General features: G+C 45.1%; 1 protein-coding gene across 8 annotated transcripts in view; it reads right to left on the bottom strand.

Annotated features, from left to right (window-relative positions):
- Positions 1-26,558, bottom strand: part of LOC310697670 (far upstream element-binding protein 3-like) — a 395,403-nt gene that overhangs the window by 25,140 nt on the left and 343,705 nt on the right. For 6 of the 8 annotated variants that reach the window (XM_083484353.1, XM_083484355.1, XM_083484351.1 and 3 more), the window contains one exon: positions 16,443-16,514. The exons of the other annotated variants lie outside the window; for them this stretch is intronic. In XM_083484353.1, coding sequence (XP_083340479.1) covers positions 16,443-16,514 — 72 coding nt within the window. The remainder of the gene's footprint in view (positions 1-16,442; positions 16,515-26,558) is intronic. 8 annotated transcript variants of the gene reach the window in all.

The following is a 26,558-nucleotide window of genomic DNA, read 5'->3' as shown; positions in this document are numbered from 1 at the left end:
AACTCAGAATTTGGCTTTTTTGTCCTGCCAAAATAGACTTGTTTATAGTCGGCAGGACATGTTATCTATTTGGCTAAGGAGTGAGTGCTGCACAAATTGTGAGTGTCTCCGCGTCTGCAAGGAAGATTTTTTGACTTCAAAGAACTGGGGAGTAAAGAGACACAGGAGAGACTGTAAACAGAAGAGAGGCTGCAGAGGAGGAAGGCGATTAAGGCAATTAAGGTTGAAGACACAACATTATAACTTACCGCTTCCCAGCATTTTCTATGCGAATGTGAGATCTTTGGTGAATAAGCTGGAGGAGTGGAAATTGTGGATAGCAATGGAGAAAACTGTGAGTGAATGCTGTCTTCTGCTGCTTACAGAAACTTGACTGACACCAATTATTCCTGACTCAGCCATAGAACTAACAGGCTATACAGTGTTCCGCCATGATAGAACAGAGGACTCTGGTAAAAGAAGGGGGGGGAGGTTTGTGTGCATACGTGAATAACAGCTGGTGCACAAACCACGCTGTGATAGCCAGTCATTGCTCCCCAACTGTGGAATTTATGACGCTTAAATGCAGACCTATATATATCCCCCGAGAATTTACAGCAGTACTGATAACTATAGTATACATTGCACCTAATGCGAACATCAATGAGGCAATGGGTCTTCTGTATGATGCTATTAGCAGGCAACAAGGCAAGTACCCCGAGGCTGCATTTCTTGTATGCGGGGATTTCAACCAGGCAGATTTGAAAGTGGTCCTACCTAAATTCTATCAACACATAAAGTGCGCAACCAGGGGAGAAAGGACTCTGGACAGGCTGTATACAAATGTCAAACAGGCCTATAAGGCCGAACCACTGGCACATCTAGGCCAATCTGATCATGTGTCCCTGCTCCTGACTCCTGAATATATTCCATTGAGGAAACGGACTCCAGCTATAAAGAGGGATATTACAATATGGCCAGCTGAAGCATCCCAACAACTACAAGACTGTTTTCATGACACCGATTGGGAGGTATTCGCCCAACAGGATGTAGAGACTCATACTGAGCAAGTGTTGGACTATATTAGGTTATGCACTGACAATGTAACACGGAGGCGCCGGATAAAGATCTACCCAAACAGGAAGCCCTGGATGACAAGGGAGGTTCAGGGGTTGCTAAAGGCAAGAAATACTGCTTTCAGAAGTGGAAATAAGTCGTTGTACAGCTTAGCTAGAGTGGATTTAAAGAGGTATCCGTGTAGCAAAGGAGGCGTATAGACAGCGGCTGGAGAATCATCTACAAAGTAACAACACCAGGCAGGTGTGGCAAGGTGTACAAGAATTAACAGGGTATAAATCCAAAGATTCCCTGGCAGACGAGGGAGGGGCATCCCTCGCAGAGGATTTGAATGCCTTTTTTGCCCGTTTTGAAGTAACATCTGCAGCAACACCTGCTGAGGCTTTACCACCACCACCACTCCCTGTGAAGGCCTTGCCACCATCACCATCATCAGTACAAAGGAATGTAGTAGTCTCTGTGGAAAAAGAAGAGATGAGGAAGGTGTTGAAGGGAATCAACCCAAGGAAGGCCACAGGGCCAGATAGGGTAGCTGGAAGGGTATTGAGAGACTGTGCAGATCAACTCGCAGGAGTTTTCACTGGGATCTTAAATCGATCCCTAGCCCAGGCTATTGTTCCATCCTGCCTAAAGTCCTCTACTATCGTTCCAATAGCAAAAAAATCTAACCCGGAAGAGCTGGATGACTTTCGTCCAGTAGCACTCACACCTATAATCATGAAGTGCTTTGAAAAGCTGGTACGAAATTATGTCATTGCCTGCCTACCAGAGGGAATGGACACATTCCAATTTGCTTATAAAACGAAAAGATCGACAGAGGACGCTGTGGCGATTGCCCTCCATGCCGTTCTTGCACATTTGGAGCAGCGGGGGGGGGGGGGGTTATGCCAGACTGCTTTTTTTAGATTTCAGCTCGGCATTTAATACCATTCTACCACAACGTCTGATGTCTAAACTGGAAGATCTGGGGCTTCCGTTATCACTTTGTGGGTGGATATTGGACTTTTTGTCAGACCGCCCCCAGAGGGTTCGGTTGGGCCCTTATACCTCTAGTATGCTTAAGACTAACACAGGAACACCACAGGGATGCGTACTCAGTCCGCTCCTTTATATTCTCTACACGTACAATTGTGTCGCTGCTCACCCTAGTAATAGGGTTGTCAAATTTGCAGATGACACAACCGTGATTGGGCTCATCTCTGAAAGGGAGGGTGAAACGGACTATAGAGATGAGGTGGAGCGGCTGACAGAGTGGTGCAGAGCTAACAACTTGCTCATAAATACAAGGAAGACAAAGGAGCTTTTGGTGGACTTCAGGAGACAGAAAAGCAATGTCCAGCCACTTTTGATTGATGGGGTCTGTGTGGAGAGGGTAACAACGTTCAGATTTTTGGGCATTGAATTACAAGAGGATCTGTCCTGGAGTGTCAACACAAGGGGGCTTGTGAAGAAGGTGCAGCAGAGACTGTACTTTTTGAGAATTCTAAGGAAAAACCATCTTCCGCAGAAACTGCTGCTTGCCTTCTATCACTGTGCCATTGAGAGCGTGCTCACTTATGGCTTATGTGTGTGGTACGGAAGCTGTACTACCCGGGACAGGTTGGGGTTGTGCAGAGTTGTTAAGGCAGCAGAGAGCATTGTTGGCTGCCCACTCTCCACCTTAGAGCAGATTTATGCCACAAGGTGCCATAGGAAGGCACTGGACATAGTAAAAGATCCATCGCATCCTGGTCACTGTCTCTTCGAGCTCCTGCCGTCGGGACGGAGATACAGGACGATGAAGACAAGAACGAGCCGTCTTAAGAACAGCTTCTTCTCCAGAGCGATCTCGGCCCTGAATGGGAAGCCTGGACTTTGAAAGTCATCTAATCTTCCTTGCTGTATTATACTGTATTGTTTTAATTAGTGTTTTTATAGTTGTTTTGATTTTGTGTGGAGTGCCCTACCTGGGTGGATGGAGCAGCCAAGTAATTTCGTTGTCCCCGAGAGGGGGCAATGACAATAAAGATATTATTATTATTATTATTATTATTATTATTATTATTATTATTATTATATTCATTTTTTAAAAAAGGGGAAAAAATAAAAAGAGCAAGGCCTTACCACGTATTTGAGTAAGATTCTAGCAGGTCAGATGGGGGAGGGGCAAGCGGGGATGCACAAATTAATTGAAAACATTTACCGAGTCAGGACAAGAGCACCCAGAGAAAGAAAGCAGCCTGCAGACGTCTTGGTAACTTTTGTCACAAAGAGTTAAGGATGCAGACCCTCTTCAAAAAAATTATGAAGAGGGTCTGCAGGTTGAGGGTAAAAAAGTGGACATTTTCCGGGAAATTCCCTTTAAATTAAGAGTTAGGAGACAGAGGTACAAGATCTTGAGAATAGCTCTTAGAAAAATTGACATAAGATACAAATGGGAATTTCCTGAACCTATAGAAAGAAAAGATACAGGCTGGTGACGGAGAGTCAGGTCCATTAGTTTCTGGAAAAACATGGCAGGGATCCTGAATTTAGAGACGGGACAAAAGAACTGAAAAGCCCCCTGGAACAGCAAAAGGAGGCACTGGAACACTTGGAGGGAGCAGTGGGTGGAAAAACAAATTCTTTAAACAAACATGACAATGGCAAATCTTAAAGTACTAAGTTGGAATGTGAATGGATTGAATAACAAAGGAAAGAGAATCAGGATTGAACATGTAATTCTTCCTCTTGAGGTGCCACGGAAGATGGCCGACAATACCATCTCTCCAGCTCCCACGAGGCAATTTAGAGGCTGAGATGGGAGTAATCAGCCTCCCAAATTCTTCCCGTTGTAAGGGAAGATGCAGTCTCATCCGCGGATGCCCAATAAACCACCCCCAAGTTCATAACCTGGAAGTGCAAAATGAGAAAAAACAAGCAGCATTGATGTTTATAGATGCAGAAAAAGCATTTGATAATGTTTCTTGGGACTTCATGAAAAAAGTTCTTGAAGAAATGGAATTTGGAGTAAAATTTAATAGGGGAATACAAGCTATTTATTCAGAACAGAATGCAAAGTTGATTATTAACCAAATCAATGTAAAATACAAAAAGGAACTAGACAAGGATGTCCATTATCACCGCTTTTGTTCATTCTGGTCCTGGAGGTTCTGGCAAGGAATATTAGAATGGATAAAGAAGTAGCAGGAATAAGAATAAAGAAAAATGAACATAAATTGAAAGCTTTCGCGGACGATTTGGTTATTACTGTAGAAGACCCAAAGAATTCTCTCCCGAGAGTAAAAGAAAAAATTCAAAAGTTTGGACAAGTGGTAGGTTTTAAACTTAATAAAAACCAAACCAAACTGTTAGTTAAAAAATTTAAAGAATCAGAAAAGAAAGAACTATCAGAATCTATAGATACAGAAATCCACAAAAAGGTAAAATATTTAGGAATATGGTTGATGACAAAGAATCTTAATATTTATAAAGACAAGTATGAAAAAAAATTGGAATGAAATAAAAAGGAATTTGGGAATAGGATGAATCTCTGTTTTTAGGACGAATTGTTGCAATAAAAATGAATGTATTGCCAAAAATGCTGTTTTTCAGACAGTACCAATAAAAATAAAAATAATAATAATGCTTGCTTCAAAAAATGGCAGCAAGATATTTCAAAATTTAACTGGAATGGGAAAAGGCCAAGAATAAAGTATAAAATACTTACATATTTAAAAGAGAGAGCAGGCTTTTCTCTTCCAGATTTTAAAATTTACTATGAAGCAGCATGCCTTACTTGGATTCGGGATTGGATTAAATTGGAAAAAGAGGAGGCAATAGTTAGAAGGACACGATAACAGATTTGATTGGCATTCTGTCAGGTGGTGGTGTGGTTGCTCGAGAGCAAACAGGCAAGACTCTGACCTGTCTTTTCCAAGCTTTATTCTTAGTGCAAACTATTTACAGTGAAGAGTGTCGCAAGTTCATGTCTGGCTCAGTCGCTAGCAAAATCTGGGAGTGGCCGGTCCTTGTACCTCCCCCAGCATAACAGTCGCATGACCCCCAGCCTTCTCCTCCCCTCTCTGCACCGAAACCTACTGTGCAGAGTGGGCGCTGGCAAAGGGGTACTTCCCTCCCCTCCGCTTTGCTCAGGCTCGGTGTTGAGGCTCTCCCTAGCATCTCCTGGTCCCTGCACCTCCCCCCCACTGGAGGAGGAACTGCTTCGCAAGATCTTCGGAGGTTCCCTATAACACAACTGCCCTTCCACCTCTCGCCTCTGAGCTGATGGCAGTTCCCTGACAGATTCATACCTGTGGTATGGAAAAGTAAAAGTACACAAAGGATTCCACAATTACATACGGTGGTGCCCCGCAAGACGAATGCCTCGCAAGACAAAAAACTCGCTAGAAGAAAGAGTTCCGTTTTTTGAGTCGTTCCGCAAGACGAATTTCCCTATGGGCTTGCTTCGCAAGACGAAACGTCTTGCAAGTTCTTGCGAGTTTGTTTCCTTTTTCTTAAAGCCTCTAAGCCGCTAAGCCGTTAACAGCCGCTAAGCCGCTAATAGCCGCTAAGCCACTAATACCCGTGCTTTGCAAGACGAAAAAACCGCAAGACGAAGAGACTCGCGGAACGGATTAATTTCGTCTTGCGAGGCACCACTGTAATTAGAAAGTCCCTGATAAGGGTATGGGGAAAATACAAAGAATTACTGGAATCCAAAACTCCGTGGTGGTTGTCACCTATCGAAGCATTATCACTTAAAACGTTAACAATGAAAGGGATATGGCCAACATATAGAGATTTATTACTAGAACAAGAAGGAAAGTGGAAATTGAAAGATTATGATGAGATAAAGGAACACCTTCGGAGTTGGTTGCATTATAAGCAATTAAATGAAATCTTTGACGAAGATAATAAGAGAGGATTCACTTACACAGTTTCCAAATTCCAAAAGGATATAATTGATGATAATTCTAAATTGTTAAAGAAGGCGTATAATATTCTGTTGGAATGGGAACCTAAAGATGAGGAAGTTAAAGCAGTAATGATCAAGTGGGCACAGGACGTAGGTCATAACATACAATTTGAGGATTGACTAAGGCTTTGGAAAGTGAACTTGAAATTTACGGATTGTATATTGTTGAAAGAGAATTATATGAAAATGATGTACAGGTGGTGCATTACACCATTAAAACTGGCCAAAATGTATAAAACAGAACAGAAGAACTGTTGGAGATTTAAAGAAGAAGGTACATTTTATCACATGTGGTGGGACTGTATGATTATTCTAAAAAATTGGGAAATGATATATAATGAATTGAAAAAAATGTTCAAAATAACCTTTGTGAAAAAAACAGAAGCCTTTTTGTTAGGTATTCTAGGACAAGAAATGCCAAAGAAAAATTGGACATTATTCATGAACGCTACTACGGCAGCAAGAATTCTAATAGCACAAAATTGGAAGACTGGAGAAACACCATCTACAGAACAATGGCAAGAAAAATTGATGAACTATGCAGAACTGGCAAAGTTAATGGACAAACTGCGTGAGAAGGACAATAGTGACTTTGGAAAAGAATGGGAACCCTTTACAACATACTTGCAGAAACAACAACAAAAACATGGACTCGTTGACAGGATTTATTTAAATTAATTTTTATTGAAGTTTTCATCTCAACAAAATAACAGAGAGAAAGGTTTACACATATGTACATGTTAGTAACACAAAGTATCCCCCCACCTCACCCCCCATTGGTTCAACATAACTCAAAATGTGAGTTAAAATCTGACTTCCTTCCATCGTTGCTTAACCTTAATTCTATAGCTTATCTTTACAGTTGTGTTGTTATATTGTATTTGACAAATATTCTGATTTTACTTGCATTTTTAACCTTTCCCCCTTACAAACTTTGTTCTTTACATATCAATATTTCTGTACTGGAGCAGTGTTTTTTCATATATTCATTCACGCAACTCCATTCTTTTATTAAATTTTGATTTGTTTGACCTTGATAGCTGCCATCATTTTGGCCAATTCAAGAAATTCAGTAAGTTTGATTTATTATTGTGGGTATTTTGTCTCCCTTCCGGTTCTTTGCTATAAGAACTCTTGCAGTAGCGGATGCGTATAAGAATATCCTTTTCTTATTTATGGGGATGTCATTTGTTATTAATCCCAGAAGATACGCTTCTGGTTTCTTGTTGAATTATTTTTAAAAAATCTTTATTATCTCTTCATGAACTTTATTCCAAAAGGTTTTTTATCACGCTACACCCTCACCACATATGATACATTGTTCCTGTTTCGCTGTAGCATCTCCAGCACGCATTGGTTTTTTGCTTATAAAATTTTGCCGATTTCTCGGGGGTTAGATACCAGCGGTAGATCATTTTCATTAAGTTCTCCCTTATTGTGTAACATGCTGTGAATTTGATGTCAATTTTCCACAGCTGTTCCCATTGTTCTAACATTATGTTATGTCCAAGGTCCTGAGCCCCCTTTATCATAACATCCTTTACCATCTCATCCTTGAGTTCCCATTCCAAAAGTAGGTCGTATATCCTAGATAGGGTCTTTTTATTAATTTGTAGTAATTCCTTTTGTAATAATGACTCCTTTTCTCCAAAACCAATCTTCTTATCTTGATTGAATATATGCACTATTTGGTGATATTGAATCCAACTGTTACAGAACTGTTTGATTTATTCATATGGTTTTATCTTTAATTGGCCCTGTTCTATTTTTATCAGTTGCTGGTAGGTTACCCAATTTGTATCCATATTCTTCTTTTTTACCGATATCGTTTCCACTGGGGATACCCACCAGGATATCTTAGGCTCTAATAATCTGTGATACCTTTCCCAGACCTTATATAATGAGTTTCTAACTATATGATTTAAAGAATCCTTATGCAATGCCACTTTGTTGTAATTAAGTAGGCATGCCAGCCAAACCTCGTATTCCAGCCTTCTAGGTCTAGAATGTCTGCCTTTTTCAATGTTACCCAGTCTTTTAACCAGTTGAGGCATGCTGCCTCATAATAAATCTTCAGATCAGGAAGACCAAAGCCCCCTCTTTCTTTTTCTCAGTTAATAATTTATACTTGATATGAGGTTTTTTCCCTTGCCATAAGAATTTTACTATGTCTTTCCTCCATATGTTGAAACAGTCCATTTTGCTTATTATTGGTATCGTTTGGAAAAGAAACAATGATTTTGGTAATATACTCATTTTTATGGCTGATATTCTGCCCCACAGAGATAAATTTAATCTTGACCAAATTTCCATATTTTTTTCACCTCTCTCCAGGTTTTATTATAATTATCTTCGAATAAGCTTATGTTTTCCATCATCATTTGTATTCCTAGGTATTTTACTTTCTTTGCTATTTGTATCCCAGTCTTGTCCTCAAGTTCCTTTTCCTCCCGATCACTCATGTTTTTTACCATTAATTTTGTTTTTTCTTTATTCAGCTTGTAGCCCGAGACCTTGCCAAAGTCTCAGTTTACCCAATAGTTTTGCAATACTTTCCTTTGGATTCTCTACCATTAATATCAAATCATCCACAAATGCCCGTAGTTTGTATGATCTGTTACCCAAATTTATTCCTTTAATATCCTGATCCAGTTTTATCTCTTGATTTAGCACTTCCAGTACTAATATGAAAAGTAATGGGGAAAGAGGGCATCCCTGCCTGGTCCCCCTTTCAATATCAAAATATTCGGTCATTTCCCCATTAATTATTAAATTTGCTGTTTGCCCCTTATATATCGCTTTTAACCCTTTTATAAATTGTTCTCCCATGCCCATTTTTTCTATAACTTTTTCTATGAATTTCCACGATATATTGTCGAACGCTTTTTCAGCATCTATAAATATAAAGGCCACTTTTTTATTCGGTCTCAGCTCCAGATATTCTATTACATTTATTACTATTCTTATGTTATTGCTAATTTTCCTCTCTGGTAAAAACCCCGCTTGCTCTTCATTAATGTAGTCTTTTAAAACCAGTATGTCTGCGTAGATTTTATAATCAATATTAAGTAGTGAAATCGGTCGATAATTATTGATGTTCTCTTTGTTTTGTCCTTGTTTAGGTATCACTACAATGTGCGCTTGTTGCCAAGTATCTGGTGTTTTTCCTTCTTCCATTATCTTGTTTATTAGTGTCTTCATCGGTAGTGCTAATGAATCTTCTCGAGCTGGCATGTGATGCTACAAGAACTTCCTCTGCTACAAGAAACTTTTTTCTTTTTTCTTTCTCCCCCCCCCCTTCCTTTGCCATCTGTTTTAGTTCTTTATAGTCCATTGTTTCATGATTATATTTAAGTTTTGCTTGTTTACTGTTAGATGCTTGATTGTTGTTCTCCTGCTATTTGTGGAATGTTTTGTGGTTTATTTTCCGATTTAATTAATCGGTTAGTCTAATATTATAATAGAAGGTTGACAAATAATATAATAGTTTCATATAATCAGAGAGGTAGCTGATGATTAGCTGGTTTGTCCTACTCGACTATTAGAGTTTATCGAGTTGTTGCTATTATAAGCAGAATAACTAGGCTGGGAAAGAGTAACACCAATGCCATCAATGGAGGATAGTATGAGGCTTGGGATTGCTACCGTGGAGGGGTGAGGGAGGTATGGCGGTGGGGGCAGATTTTATAGGTGAAGGGGATTGAGATACAGATATGCTCATACCCCTTCCAATCTGTGCCCCATCTCGAGGGACGACGGTAGGGTGAGCAAGGATTACTCACCTCCGTCACTGGTGTTGTGCAATGCCAGCTCTATAGGCAGAAAAACTGCCACCCTGTGAGATTTCTTTACCTCACAGGGGGTCGACCTGGCTTGTGTGACGGAGACCTGGGTGCGCGAAGAGGAAACAGTTACCTTACAAGAGATGGCACCCCCGGGTTTCTCTGTCCTCCGCCAGTCACGGACTGTGGGCTGGGGGGGAGGGGTGGCATTATTAATCCGGGAACATTGTCCTTTCAGGGCTCTACCATCGCCATAGATCCCCGGCATTGAATGTGTTAGCCTAGTGTGGGGTTCCGAGGAGAGCTTGGCTGTCTGCCTGGTGTACCAGCCATCTAGCACACCAGCAGCCACCCTGTAAGGCCTACTGGAGGCAGTGGCCGGCTGGGTCTTGGAGTTCCCTAACCTATTGGTATTGGGGGACTTCAACATCCATGCTGATGCCACTCCCTCCTCACAGGCTCTGGACCTGGTGTCTTCCATGGCGACACTAGGGCTCTCCCAGTTTGTTTCGGGCCCCACACATCAAGCAGGTCACACGCTGGATTTGATCTTTGGTGCAGGCATAGATGTGATCATGTTTCCTTCGATGAAGGTGCCATAGTCTGATCACTACGCTCTGAAAGCCAGGATTGACTTTCCACCCCCACCCTGCTTAGGTGGCGAGCCGATTTGGGCTCGCTCACAGAGGCTGATGGACCCTGATAGATTCCGTCAAGCTTTGCAGGACCTTGCTCCCCCTGGCGACTCATTGACTGAACTTGTTGAGGGCTGGAATATCCAGCTCCTGACAGCCATCGATGAGATCGCACCTAAGCGCCCTCTGCGACACCACAAAAACCGGGCTCCCTGTTTTACCGAGGAGCTCCGGAAAATGAAGCGGGACCTCAGACGGCTAGAGCGAGTATGGCGGGGTGCCCGCGACAGAGCTTCAATAACATCTTATAGGGTTTTTATGAAAACCTATGAGATGGCAGTGAAGGCCGCTAAGAAGTCTTACTTCTCGGCCTCCATTGCATCCGCTAGCTCTTGCCTGGTGCAATTATTTAGTATAATTATGTCTTTAACGTCCCTGGAGGGACAGCCAAATTTAAATAACAATTTGACACACAGCTGTGAGGCATTTGCGAGCTTTTTTGCGGAGAACGTCCTGTTGCTCCGCCATGACCTCCCTGCCAATTTGGATACAATAACAGAACTGGAGGCCCCTTGACTGTCCTCGGGTCCAGTGTTGTTGTTGTTTAGTCGTTTAGTCGTGTCCGACTCTTTGTGACCCCATGGACTAGAGCATGCCAGGCACTTCTGTCTTGCACTGCCTCCCGCAGTTTAGTCAAACTCATGCTGGTAGCTTCGAGAACACTATCCAACCATCTCGTCCTCTGTCGTCCCCTTCTCCTTGTGCCCTCCATCTTTCACAACATCAGGGTCTTTTCCAACGAGTCTTCTCTTCTCATGAGGTGGCCAAAGTTTTGGAGCCTCAGCTTCAGGATCTGTCCTTCCAGTGAGCACTCAGGGTTGATTTCCTTAAGAATGGATAGGTTTGATCTTCTTGCAGTCCATGGGACTCTCAAGAGTCTCCTCCAGCACCATAATTCAAAAGCATCAATTCTTCGGCGATCAGCCTTTTTTATGGTCCAGCTCTCACTTCCATACATCACTACTGGGAAAACCATACCTCGGGTCCAGTATTGGACCACATTGACTGGATATCCCCAGCCAATGTGGACAGACTCCTCTGAGCTGGAAAGCCCACCACCTGTCCTCTTGACCTGTGCCCAACCTGGCTGATTAGAGCGTGTCCAGACAAGGTGCGCCCCCCCTGGGATATAATCCATTTGTAATTGAAGGAGGCAGTGGTGTGCCCGCTCTTAAAGAAAACATCATTAGATCCTTTAGGTCTATCCATTTACCGCCCGGTTTTGAATCTTCTGTTCCTGGGTAAGGTGATTGAGAGAGTGGTTGCTGAACAGCTTGGTGGGTTTCTGGATGAAACATCGGCTCTGGATCCATTCCAATCCGGCTTCTGATTTGGTCATGGGACCAAGACGGCTCTGGTCGCCCTAACAAATGATCTCAGTAGGCAGCTGCATCGAGGCGGGTCGAGGCTGCTGATTCTTTTAGACCTGTCAGCAGCCTTCGACATGGTCGATCACGAACTCCTGGACCACCGCCTCGTCGATGTGGGGATCCAGGGCACAGTCCTTCAATGGCTGCGCTCATTTCTCTCTGGTCGGGGACAGAGGGTAGCGTTTGGGGGAAACTGTCCTCGCACCACTCCTTGGTGTGTGGAGTGCCGCAGGGTGCGATACTCTCCCCAATGCTTTTCAACATCTTTATAGGCCCCCTCGCCCAGCTTGTCCGGAGTTTTGGGCTGGGCTGGGCTGCCATCAGTATGCTGATGACACCCAACTCTATCTGTTGACGGATGGCCATCCTGACTCGGCCCCAGACACACTGATCAGATGTTTGGAAGCTGTGGCTGGATGGTTACATGGGAGCAGGTTGAAGATAAATCCTTCGAAGACAGTGGTCCTTTGGCTGGGTCTGGGCGATATGGGATTTGGGGGGCAACTCCCATCTCTTGTGGGGGCGCAATTAGTGCCAGCACCGTCCGTTAAGAGTTTGGGTGTAATCTTTGACACCTCCCTTTCCATGGAGGCGCAGATTGCAGCTATAACAAAGGCGGCATTTTTCATCTCCGCCAAGCTAAGCAGTTGGCGCCTTACCTCTCTCGCCCTGACCTAGCCACTGTGATCCACGCGACGGTCAGCTCCAGACTGGATTATTGTAACTCACTCTACGTGGGGCTGCCCTCATTGAAACTGTTGGTTTCTATTTCCCTCATTGAGCAGCAGCTGCATGTCACAAGACATTGTTTGCATTCCACAGTCAGTTACTGTTGGGTTCCCACGGGAATGGGAGACTGGATGTGACGTACACTGGTTTCCTGTTTTTCAGTGTTCTCTCGGTTTCTTTGTGTCGAGAAGAGTTGCTTCTCTGCTCTCACAGAGGCAGGATGCATGTTTGTATGCTCTCAGCATAGCTTGTAAATAAACTTCAGCATGTAGCACATTACCTGCTTATCCTTTCGTTGCGAGACTACGCTCTGCTTGGGCTCAAGATAAAACGAGCCTGTATCAGCTCCAGGTGGGCCGGAGCTAATCAAAAACTCACATTTTTGGTTCCGGGCCCAGAAAAACAGAATCAGACTGACTAATGGCTGCCGGCAGAGGAACAGAGGGACGGATCGGTGTTATCTGCTCTGCGCGTCAAGATGATTGATGAGAGGTATGTGCTCTTGCCCCGGGAAGCCTGCCAGCTCCTAATTAATGGCTTTAAGGCTGGACTTTGAACTTTTTAAGCCGTTTGCCACGGCAGAGGCTCAGGGGCTCGGCAGAGGCTGGAGAAACAAAAGTGCTTTTGAAAGTGCTTTTGGAATGAAGCTGCTGTAAACACAGATGCAGCTTGATTAAAGCAGAAGAGATGGCTAATGCAAGGCTAGCAGAAGCTTTTGGGATTCCAAAGCTTGATAAAAAGAATTTTGTGGAATGGGTGTTGTACGCAGAGACTCTTCTGCGAAAAGAGGGTCTGTTTAATGTTATTACAGACACCCCCCCAGCTCCGATGACGGATGAATGGGCAGCTAAGGATTCCAAATCAAGGGGAACACTTACATTGCTGGTATCCCCAGAAGAGCTATGCCTATTGCGTGATAAGGCCTCAGCGAGAGAGATTTGGGACACTTTAAGAGATGCTCATTTGAGAACAGAGGCTGGTGCTTCTTTGTTCTACTATGCCAAGCTGCATGATATGGCACTTGCTGAAGGTGCAGATGTGCGTGCTCATCTGATGGAGATGCAGAATCTGAGACATGAGCTGCAACAGAGAGGACTCACCTTTCCAGAGGCTGTGTATTCCTTCATGATTCTACATTCTTTGGGTTCAAGTTGGGAGTCCGTTGCCACTCAGATTGCTGTTCTGCCAACTGCTCAGATCACGGTAGAGCATGTTACTGCTGTGATTCAGAATGAAGCTGACCGCCGAGGTGCTAGCTGCATTGGTAAGGGGGAGTCTTCACAGACGTCATCCCAGAATGCAGTGGAACCACTAGATGGCGCCAAAGCTTTGAAGGCAGTGAAATGCTACTCGTGTGGACGTCTAGGCCACGTGAAGAGGGAATGTAGATATCCCAAGGCCAAGACAGAGCAGCGCAGCGAAAGCTCAACGCGTGGAAAGGGCAAAGGCAAAGGTCTGGTGTGCAGGACAACGCAGCACAAGGCAATGGTCTCACGCTTCACTCCAAAGGTTGCAAAGATCCAGAAGACGTCTAGATTGTTCTTCGTAATTGATTCAGGAGCCACGCACCACATATGCAACAACAAGCGACTGTTCGTGTCTTTTACACCGCAGGAAGTTGCGATTCACCAGGCGGATGACCACACGATCTCCAGTCAAGGCTACGGAACTGTTGTTCTTCACAGTTTGGACTTGTCAATACACGATGTTCTCTACGTTCCAGATGCTGCACACAATCTACTCAGCGTTGCGCAGCTGAATGAATGGAACATTGACGTTTCCTTCAAGAACAAGAAGTGCATCATCACAAAGAAAAACGATTATGTATTGCATGCTGAATATGTTGATTGTTTGTTTGTTTTGTATTTTGATGATGTTGTGCAGGATGAAACTTGTTGCATTGCAGGTTCTAACAAAAGGTTTTGCATGCAGGATGTATTCATGATTTTCACAGGAAATTTGGTCATTTACATTTTGAGGCAGTATCAAAAATGCCTGCCTTGGTTGAAGGTATGACTATTAAACCCTGCAGGTACCACATGAAGTGCAAGGCATGCGCAGCAAACAAGGTGAAAATGGCTGCAAAAGGTAAGGTGTCTAGTAGACAAGCTACAGAACCATATCAGGTAGTGCATGCTGATTTAGTTGGTCCACTATCGCCCTCTTTGGGTGGAAACAGGTACTTTATGGTTCTCATTGATGCATTTTCCAGGTATATTTATGTGTACAATCTCAAGCAGAAATCAGAGGCATTTCCTAGGTTTAAGGAATTCTGTGCTTGGTTGGAAAATGTGCACGGTAAGAAGATAAAAACTCTTTTCACTTCTCAGCAGTTTGAAGCTTTTCTGACTGAGAAAGGAATTCAGCATGATTTGTCTAGTCCTCGCTCGCCATGGCAGAACGGACTTTGTGAGAGAGCAAATCAGACATTGCTTCAAGGGTTGAAAACCTTGCTGCATGATGCCAATCTTCCAGAGAGTTATTGGGCCAAATCTCTCTCCTGTTTTGTTTACAGTTACAATTGCAGATTATCATCATCGATTGGTTGTACCCCCTATGAAAAGATGTTTGGCAAGAAGCCATACATCAAACACATGATAATTTTTGGTTCTGACATGTGGGTTCACACACCACAAAGCTCCAAGTTAGGCAAGCGTGGATTGCATGGTATCTTTCTAGGGTATCAGAAAGGTTCTTACAGAGTAATGATGACTGACTCTAAGACAATTAGGCTCATAAGAAGTGTTGAGTACAATGCCAAGTGGGGGGAGAATGTGGGAATTTTCCAATGTTATCCTGATGACAGTGATGAGACTGAGGATAGACAACAGCAACAGCAGCAGCAACAACCACAGCTGCCGCAACCACCCACACCCACTGATCAAGGTCCTGATCCTGAATCAGAGATTGAATCGGATGATTCAGAGGATTTCAAGAGTGCGACCCTCTGAAGGCTCTGATCAAGAATTGGAGGAACCATTGTTTACTATTGGCCACTTTTCTTCTAGCCCAATGGTTGCCATTAATTTTATTTGAACTGATTTTATAATGAATTGATTTTAGAATGCTATATTATTTTACTGTTGTTAGCCGCTCGGAGCCCGGCTTCGGCTGGGAAGGGCGGGATATAATTTTTTTTTAAATTATTATTAATATTCTAATTTTTTATAGTGAAGGGCCGTAATTCTGTCCGGACCAGGGGATTTTCCTTTCTTTGTTTTTCTTATGGCTTCATGTATTTCCATCATAGACACTGGGGCATTTAAAGATTCAGTTCTTCCTTTTGGTATCACTGGTAGTTGTTTCCCTTCTTTTATCTCATCTTCAGTCTCGGTCTCCCTCTTATATAGTTTTTTAAAGTATCTCACAAAGGGTTGTCTAGGAGTTTCCCTTCATCCATTATTCTGTCGATTATCATCTCTTTCTGTTTTTTCTTCAGTTGCCATGCCAACATGTTTCCAGGTTTATCTGCAAACTCGAATGATCTTTGTTTCATCCACCGTATATTGTTTTCTACTTCAAAATTTACTATTTGTCAATCGTTGTCAGGATTCAAATAAACATTTACAACTTTATTTACAGAGAACAAGAAATATAATCAGTAATAACAGAACATTATGTATAAACAGCAGAATGTAACATTTGGTGTAACAAACCAGAAATGGAAGTTGGGGGAAGTCAACAGGGAGGGGGGAAACTAGAAAATGGATGTTAAATGATGATCTTGAATAATTGTTATATATATATAAATTAAAAGGTCACCCAGTGAGCTTTATGGCTGAGAGGAGATTTGAACCCTGGCATCTCCTAGATCCTAGCCCAACACATTTAACTGATGCAACACGCACATGCACACATACAGACTTTTACTCACTCTGTTTCTTGTAATAATCCTCCCATGCCTTGCTGTAGTCTGGTTGGCTGTTCTGTTGCTGGCTTTGTTGATCTGTGCAAGGGACAAAAAAAGAGGGGAAAATAGAATGGATGGGATGATTATTATTTAGGGCTTTAAAGGTCAGCACCAACACTTTGAATTGTGCTCGGAAACGTACTGGGAGCCAATGTAGGTCTTTCAGGACCAGTGTTATGTGGTCTCGGCGGCTGCTCCCAGTCACCATTCTAGCTGCCGCATTCTGGATTAGTTGTAGTTTCTGAGTCATCTTCAAAAAAAGCCCCACATACAGTGCACTGCAGTAGTCCAAGCGGGAGATAACTACAGCATGTACCACTCTGGCAAGACAGTGCACAGGCAAGTAGGGTCTCAGCCAGTGTACCAGATGGAGCTGGTAGACAGCTGCCCTGGACACAAAATTGACTTGTGCCTCCATGGACTGCTGAGAGTTCAAAATGACTCGCAGGCTGTGCACCTGGTCCTTTAGGGGCATATTTACCCCATTCAGGACCAAGGAGTCCCCCACACCTACCTGCCCTGTGCCCCAGAAACATTCCTTCTGTCTTATCAAGATTCAGCCTCAATTCATTGACCACCATCCATTCGCCAACCACCTCCTGAGACTTACACAGGACATTTACCACCTTCACTTGGCTACTTCTTCTAAGCATATAATTTTGGAGCACGATTCAGTTTCAATCTTAAAACATTGTTGTTATGGGGTTGGGGGAAATGGAAAGCCCAAATTTGTAGGATGCTACAGAAATAGGTTTCCCCCCCTCTGTTATGTGTGCTCTTTGTATCAGGAAACATATGCAGCAACATGTCATATGTTATGTGTGGATTGGATTGTACTCCAAAAGGAACAAGACAAACCACCATTCTTTGCTAAGGAAACCCACGTTTTCATGGACTGAGTCAATCGTGGAAATTGAAAGGCAGCTTTGCATAGTCATAACATCATGGTTAATTTGTTTTATTCTGGTTTTCCTAGCCATGGAGAAGTGCCACTGGGAATCTTATCCCACTCCTAACTTTGGAGATGTCACCAGGTACCTGTAGGTTTGAATGTGCATCTTTCAAAACAATAAGGGTTTACAACAAAACTTTATCTTTTGTGTTTACAATACTTATTTTTTTGTCACCCTCTTTCAGCCTTTGGGAAAAGTGGTGTCTAAGTACCACTGGCCAGAAAGGAGCAGATTTGTCTGCATAGAGAAGAACTGGAAATTCCATTGGGGGGACACATCCACTTGAGCGGTTAGCATCAGGGGGAGAGGCTGCAATAAGGATTATGAAATATCTAGGAGAAGGCGGTTAGCCCCCTGACATTATGGGCTGTTTGCTTTGAAGTTGCTGGTGGGAAAATATATCAAGTGAGATGGTCAACTTTGGAGTTCCTATCTTAAAAAAAGAAGACTACAGATTACATGGGGCATGGGACAAAGGAGCTGAGCAGCAAGAAGATTGTTATGTCTCGACACACACAGATGGAAGGAGAAGTTTATTTCATGTTAATTAATATTAATTAATGATTTAGCAGGGATTGACAATCTGATTAAGTAACCTCACTTGTTGAAGTTGGAAATGTTAACTTAATATACATGCAGGAATTGATTGATGGATAGTTGTTTGAAAACAAATTAAGTTGAAAAGCAAATATATTGTATGGTGATGTAAGGTATGTGTAATGTTTGAAGATAAACTAGAAATAAGTGGGAAATATGATGCAGCACTATTGAGAACCATTGACACATCCAGGAAAGCATGTGGGAAGTCAGTCCGTCAGATTTGGAAAAAATGTTAAATTTGTCTTAATTTGTTTTACAGCCTCATGCACCATGAATTTGTTTAATTTAAAGCCATCCAAGTTGGACACTTAGCCATGGTTTGGAGTAGTGTTACTGGGGCATGGTGTGGCAAAGAACTCCAGATATTATTGTCAGGTTTGCATTTTTTTTTGTACAGAAACTATTGGTTTAAGGTGTAGAGATCTTTACTATTCTATTTAATTCAATAAGCTTCTGGAAGCTTCTCTGTGTGATACAAGCTAGTGCAAGCTGAAAGTTTCTAGCTGTCAAGTAAGCTTCTATTCTGCCTGGAAACAAGCAGAAGGTTCCTGATGTTTGGGTTATTCCTTCAGAGAAGCTGAACAGCCAGTTCAAACTGGTTCTGTGCTGGGAAAGGGGGAGAGAATTGACCCCCCTCACTCTAAACCGGAAATGGCAAAAGGAAAAAGTTCAATGCTAAAACTAACTAGTCAGGACGCAAGGCAAGAGAATTTAAAACACAAGTGGTTTGATTTGCTTTTAGATATTAAAAGAGAATGTGAGTAGATAAAGGAAGATGTTAACAAAACAGCCTCTACTTAAAAAAAAAATACTAATGTACTTTCAGAGGCTGCAAGACAATTAAAAGAAGTGAATGCACAAACCACCAAGGTGGGACGGGTAGACAAACGAGGTCTGAAGAACATACGAGGGAAAGTGAGAATAGTCAAAGATAATAATAATAATAATAATAATTTATTATTTGTACCCCGCACATCTGGCTGGGTTTCCCCAGCCACTCTGGGCGGCTTCCATAGAAACAAAAAATACAGTAAAATGTCACAGATTAAAAACTTCCCTGAACAGGGCTGCCTTAAGATGTCTTCTAAAAGCCTGGTAGTTGTTGTTCTCTTTGACATCTGATGGGAGGGCGTTCCACAGGGCAGGCGCCACTACCGAGAAGGCCTGGTTCCCTGTAGCTTTGCTTCTCACAGTGAGGGAACCGCCAGAAGGCCCTCAGCGCTGGACCTCAGCGTCCGGGCAGAACGATGGGGGTGGAGACGCTCCTTCAGGTATACTGGGCCGAGGCCGTTTTGTTAAGAGATTCAGAACTTACAGGGTTAAAGAGTTCTGAGTGACGTTCTGAATGACGTCTCACATTCTTGAGGCGTGGTTACAGACACATTCGGGGAGTGGTTTTGCTCTGAGTGTTTTAGTCTGTGTTCTGCTCGGACGGAAGGCGAGAGAAAATGTGCGCTCTCTCACCAGGAGATTTATGAGCTGTTTTACTGCATGAATAAAGTCTTGGAGATAAGCAAGACAGGCTGCATCATGTCTGAAATTATTACCCACACACTGCATTCGCTTCTGCCGCTGCGATTACTCTGCTAAGCCAGCCAAGGAGGGCAGAGAGGACGTTTGCCGTGACCGGAAGGAGCAGGGGTGCACAGTGAAAGTCTGCAGGACTCCATATGGCCCTCTTGGCGGCCACAGGTTATGGACAGGTTATGGGGCTTTTGTAACGCTTTGAAGCCTTTGCAGAAGGAACGTCCCAGGTGTGGGGTAAGCCAGCTGAGAAGACACTGGGGCCAGCTAGAGCTTTCTGAGGCTGGAAGAAGCTCGCTGGGAGAAGGGGCTGATCTGCCGGAAGCCGGAGGAAGCGGCTGCCAGACGTGAGTACGCTTAACCCCGGGGGAGGAGATGGCAGACGGTCAGGAGTCATTTAATGTACCCTTCGAAAAATTAAATGGACAAAATTGGGCCGAATGGAGCCGGAAGCTGAAGGCCTGGCTGGTAGCCAAGGGGCTGTGGGAGGCAACCCAGGGGCCCCCGCTACAGGCTGCAGCAGGCGCATCGGCTGCGGAGGTTGCTGCTGCTCACGCTTCGCAGAGGAAGAACCAAAAAGCCCTGGGAGCTATAGTGCTCAGTTTGGAGGGTTCCCAGCTACCCTTGGTTGAAGGGCTTGACACTGCTCAGGAGGCTTATACTGCTCTTGAGAGGGTGCACCACAGAACCACAGCTGGTGCAAAGATCCACACCACCAGGCGCTTGTTTGAGATGAAGCTGCGTCCCAGTGGGAACATCAGACAGCATGTTACTGAGATGCTCTCTGTTTTCAATGAGTTGAGGCTGTTGCAAGTCAACTTCTCAGAGGAGCTGAAGGTTTATATTTTGCTCAGCTCTCTGGACAAAAGTTATGACAATTTGTGTCTGTCTTTGGAATCGATGAGTCCACAGGATTTGACTCTCCAGTACGTGACAGGACGCTTATCGGACAAACAGGAACGGCGTGTCAGAGAGGACAGGTCTGGCGTAGGGAGCTCCACCGGTTGCAGAGGGGGGGCCAAGCCAGATGAGAGCTCTGTTCAAGCTTTTGCCACTCGTCGGTGCTATCTCTGTGGGTCCAACAGCCATTTCAAAAAGGCGAAAGATTTATACGATCTGAGGAGAAGCCAGAGTATAATCCAACAGCCATTTCAAAAGGGCTTGTCCGCAGAGGAGCAGAGAGGCCGGGCAGGATGTCTCCAAGGTCGTTTCCCATGGGAACCAGTCTCGGAGAGGAGGCCAGCGTGGGAACGCGAAGGAAGGACGTGACTCAGAGAAGGGAGACTGTTATCATCTCACCGCTTCTCTGGCAGCTTTGAAAAACAACCCCAGCAGGGACACAGCTGTGCAGTGGATAGTGGATTCGGGTGCCAGCCATCACCTGATTGGAACGCCACCTGCTGGGGGGCTGCGGAACTGCAGGGCTGTTTCAGCTGGGAAAACTGTTATGTTTGCTAATGGGTCACAAAAGCCAGTATCTAATGTTGCAAATGTTTATGTTTCCTTTTTGCAGGCGGAGCTGGAGTGCTACGTTGTGCCAGAGATGCATTGTTGCCTGTTATCTGTACCTACTCTTGTAAAGCAAGGGTACAAAGTTTGCTTTGAAAATGATGCCTGTTCCATTTTCAGAGGGGGGAAACAGCTTGTCAACGTGGAATGCAAGAACAATCTCTTTGTTCTGGAAACACCTCTAGAGGGTGGGGGGAATGCCGGAAGAGCACAGGCGCAGTGTGCTAGTGTTCCCAGCCATGATTCATGTGTTCATGTATGGCACAGGAGAACGATTCACGCCTGTTTGGAAGATGTTCAGAGGTTGCCCAGCTGCACTAAGGGTTGCAGACTCAAACCATGTGGGGGATCCCTAGAGTGCAGGGCATGCAGAAAGGTAAAGGCACAAAGGTGCAGTTATCCCGGGGTGGAGAGGGTAACCACAAAACCTTTTGAGCTTGTTCACACAGACCTTGCAGGACCCATGGAGTGTAAGAGTCTGGGTGGGGCCAGGTTTGTGCTGACGGTGACAGATGATTTTTCTCAGAATTCATGGTCTTTCTCTCTCAGAACGCAGGGGGAGGCGGCGCAACTGATTAAGGATTGGGTTGCGGAGGTGGAACTAAGGTTCTCCACCAAAGTGCAAGGGTTCAAGAGCGACCGTGGGTCACAGTTCACTGGGTCTGCTCTGAAGGAGTTTTTCAAGCAAAAGGGAATGCGTCACCAGGTGACGGGTGCAAAGTCTCCTCAAGAGAGAGGCGTGGCAGAGCACAGGAGTGAAACACTGGCTGAAGCTGTCAGGGTTTTGCTGTGTGACTCTGGGCTGCCTCAGAGCTTTTGGAGTGAAGCTTGGAAAGCTAAAATAAAAAAAATTCCTTCCAGTAGCACCTTAAAGACCAACTAAGTTAGTTCTTGGTATGAGCTTTCGTGTGCATGCACACTTCTTCAGATACACTGAAACAGAAGTTGCCAGATCCTTCTATATAGTGAGAAGGTGGGGAGGGGTATTACTCAGAAGGGTGGTGGGAATGGGTGATTGGCAGATAGCTGAGATGAGCCTGTTGACGACTCTTAAGATAAGAATCTTATCTCATTATACATGACTAGCCATTTTTCACCTTCTCACCCCTTGCCTTTTCCTGTAAGACCTATTGCAGTCGTTAAGAGTCGTCAACAGGCTCATCTCAGCTATCTGCCAATCACCCATTCCCACCACCCTTCTGAGTAATACCCCTCCCCACCTTCTCACTATATAGAAGGATCTGGCAACTTCTGTTTCAGTGTATCTGAAGAAGTGTGCATGCACACGAAAGCTCATACCAAGAACTAACTTAGTTGGTCTTTAAGGTGCTACTGGAAGGAATTTTTTTATTTTGACTATGGCAGACCAACACGGCTACCTATCTGCTTGGAAAGCTGCCAGCTTTGTCTTTAACAGGTCCTACAATCACGTTGTAGGTGACACACCATTTTTCCTGTTGCACAAGAAAAATCCACAGGTGCATTTCTTCCGTGTGTTTGGTTCCAGGGCTTCAGTGCCAATACCAACAGCTCAACGGAAGGAAGGTGGTCCAAGGTACCAGGAAATGATCTTCTGTGGGTATGACCCTGCAACAAATGGGTGGAAGTTTGCATACCCAGAGGGTGATCAGACCAAGCTGCTGGTTAGTAAAGGGAAGTCTTCTTTCTGCACATAACTGTTAGTCTCTTTCTGCACAAAACTGCTCCATTTGGGGGAAGCCTTGCTCCTCTTTTCTCTTGCTTTCTGAGAAGTCTTGCTCGTAGGTATTTCCCTGCTTTTGCACACACTGTACGAACCTGCTCTTCACGCCTAGCTGACCACATCCACAGAACTTGATTATTACATTGTCTCATGCTATGATCAATCATTAGTAACAGACATCCCAAGCTCATGGAAAACAAACTGTACCTGTTCTCCATGCCTACCTGATTGTTATATTGTTTGTGCCATATTAATCTCTAGTTACAATTCAATTAGGAGGCTTCATGCCTGTCTAGTTCTAGCTCCGATTCCCAGCCTTTACTCCATCAATGATAAATGATCACATGTAATCCCCACCTCTCACATGTAATTCCCGCCTTAGTACTTATGTTAACCAATCAGCAACAAGTTTCTTTGTGTTATCAACCAATCAGCCACAGGCCCACCTGTGGCAATGTTTGTAATATTCAATAAAAGAGGCTTTTCAGGGTCCGCCCAGACAGACGCCTCATGTTGCACCTGCCTCTCTCGTCTCCCGTGATTTTTCATTCCTACAGGTTAGCAAGCATGCTGAGTTCTGTGAGCAGGGTGGTTGGTCAAGACCTAGGGATGGTCCTGATGTTCTCTCAGAATGTCTGTCTGATTCTGAGGGGGAGGAAAGGGAGGAAGGAGAGACAGAGGCGGTGCCTGTTGCTGAAGACCTGGTTGCTGAAGAGGGTCAAGCACAGGGGTGGGTTTCTCCACAGGCTGTTAAGAGAGAACCCAAGAGTGAGCCTTCATCTCCTGTTAGCAAAGTGCAGAAGGCCCGAAGACGCAGCAAGTCAGAGGGGGAGTCTTCTGAGTCTTCTGGGGTGGGAGACACACTTGCTGACCCCAGTGGGTCAGGAGGAGCACCTGAGGTTGTGCTTCGGCGGTCAACTCGCACCACAAAGGGGATTCCACCTGAGAGGTTTCAGGTCACCAGTGCGTGGGTTGGTTTCGCACAATGTGATTCTGGGAGTGTGGAAGGGGTTCAACGGTTGCCTGGGACAGATGCCAGTGGGAGGCAAAAGGCAATGGGAGGTGAGTTGAACTCAAAGAGGTCTGTAAATAGGTGTCCTCAGTTTCCCTCAAGATGCAAGACGAGAGGGGGTGTTAAGGGATTCAGAACTTACAGGGTTAAAGAGTTCTGAGTGACGTTCTGAATGACGTCTCACATTCTTGAGGCGTGGTTAGACACATTCGGGGAGTGGTTTTGCTCTGAGTGTTTTAGTCTGTGTTTTGCTCGGACGGAAGGCGAGAGAAAATGTGCGCTCTCTCACCAGGAGATTTATGAGCTGTTTTACTGCACGAATAAAGTCTTGGAGATAAGCAAGACAGGCTGCGTCAAGTCTGAAATTATTACCCACACACTGCATTCGCTTCTGCCGCTGCGATTACTCTGCTAAGCCAGCCAAGGAGGGCAGAGAGGACGTTTGCCGTGACCGGAAGGAGCAGGGGTGCACAGTGAAAGCCTGCAGGACTCCATATGGCCCTCTTGGCGGCCACAGGTTATGGACACGTTTAGGGCTTTAAAGGTCAACACCAGCACTTTGAATTGTGCTCGGAAACGTACTGGGAGCCAATGTAGGTCTTTCAAGACCGGTGTTATGTGGTCTCGGCGGCCGCCCCCAGTCACCAGTCTAGCTGCTGCATTCTGGATTAGTTGTAGTTTCCGAGTCACCTTCAAAGGTAGCCCCACGTAGAGCGCATTGCAGTAGTCCAAGCGGGAGATAACCAGAGCATGCACCACTCTGGCGAGACAGTCCGCGGGCAGCTAGGGTCTCAGCCTGCGTACCAGGTGGAGTTGGTAGACAGCTGCCCTGGATAAAGAATTGACCTGCGCCTCCATGGACAGCTGTGAGTCCAAAATGACTCCCAGGCTGCGCACCTGGTCCTTCAGGGGCACAGTTACCCTATTCAGGACCAGGGAGTCCTCTACACCAGCCCGTCCCCTGTCCCCCAAAAACAGTACTTCTGTCTTGTCAGGATTCAACTTCAATCCATTAGCCGCCATCCATCCTCCAACCGCCTCCAGACACTCACACAGGACCTTCACCGCCTTCACTGGTTCTGATTTGAAAGAGAGGTAGAGCTGGGTATCATCTGCATATTGATGGACACCCAGTCCAAACCCCCTGATGATCTCTCCCAGCGGCTTCATATAGATGTTAAATAGCATGGGGGAGAGGACGGAACCCTGAGGCACCCCACAAGTGAGGGCCCAGGGGTCTGAACACTCATCCCCCACCACCACTTTCTGAACACGGCCCAGGAGGAAGGAGCAAAACCACTGTATGACAGTGCCCCCAGCTCCCAGCCCCTCTAGACGGTCCAGAAGGATGTTATGGTCAATTGTATCAAAGGCCGCTGAGAGATCCAGCAGAACCAGGAAATAACTCTCACCTTTGTCCCTAGCTCGCCGGAGATCATCAACCAGCGCGACCAAGGCAGTTTCAGTCCCATGGTGAGGCCTGAATCCCGACTGGAAGGGATCCAAATGGTCCGCATCCTCCAGGCGTGCCTGGAGTTGTTCAGCAAACACACGCTCAATCACCTTGCCCAAGAATGGAAGATTTGAGACTGGGCGATAGTTGGCCATACTGGCTGGGTCTAAAGATGGTTTTTTAAGAAGCGGTTTAATGACCGCCTCTTTCAGCGGATCTGGGAATGTTCCCTCACAGAGGGAAGCATTCACCACCCCGCAGAGCCCATCGCCCAGCCCTTCCCGGCTTGCTTTTATTAGCCAGGATGGGCAAGGATCAAGGAGACAGGTGGTTGGTTTCATGCGTCCAAGCAGCCTGTCCACATCCTCGGGGGTAACAGATTGAAATTGATTCCATGCAACTTGACCAGACAGAGCTCTAGCACTCTCCCGCCCTGGCCCTGCTCCCATGGTGGTGTCTAGCTCCTTCCGAATATGAGTGATTTTATCTGCAAAAAACTTAGCAAAATCATTGCAGGAGATCTTGGGGTATTTACAAGGCCCCGGTGGTAAAGGTGGTTCCGTTAAATTGCGAACCACCTGAAAGAGTCTCCTGCTACTATTTTCTGCAGATGCAATAGAGGCGGTGAAGAAAGTCGTCTTCGCCGTCACTATCGCCACTTGGTAGGCTCGACGTTGAGCTCTAACCTGTGTCCGGTCAGATTCGGAGTGAGTTTTCTGCCAGCGACGCTCTAGCCGTCTCAGCGATTGTTTCATCGCCCTCAGCTCCGAAGAAAACCACGGGGCTGTCCGGGCTCCATGCAATCGGAGAGGGCGCTTCGGAGCCAGACAGTCGATAACCCTGGTTAACTCCGCATTCCAGTGGGCCACCAGGGAATCAGCTGAAAGGCCATCAACATGGGCTAAAGCATCCCCTACCACTCTCTGGAAACCATTTGGATCCATTAAGTGGCGGGGGCGGACCATCCGAATTGGTCCCACCTCCCTGCAGAGGGGAAGGGTCGCGGAGAAGTCCAGTTGCACCAGGAAGTGATCTGACCATGGCACTTCTTTTGTTTCACTTTTACTTAGTGTCAGATCACCCACGTCACTAGAGGTGAACACCAGATCTAAGGCATGTCCATGACTATGAGTTGGGCCAAACTTATTCAGGGACAGCCCCATGGAGGCCATGCTTTCCACGAAGTCCCGAGCGGCCCCTTGTAAGGTCGTGTCAGCATGGATGTTAAAATCCCCTAGGACAACCAAACTAGGTGTCTCCAGGAGAACATCCGCCACGACCTGAAGCAGCTCGGACAGGGAATCCTTGGTGCAGCGGGGAGGTCGGT

This window comes from Podarcis liolepis (assembly GCF_965112155.1).
Source record: "Podarcis liolepis genome assembly, chromosome: W".
NCBI lineage: Eukaryota > Metazoa > Chordata > Lepidosauria > Squamata > Lacertidae > Podarcis > Podarcis liolepis.
This window is presented reverse-complemented; position numbering and strand designations above follow the sequence as displayed.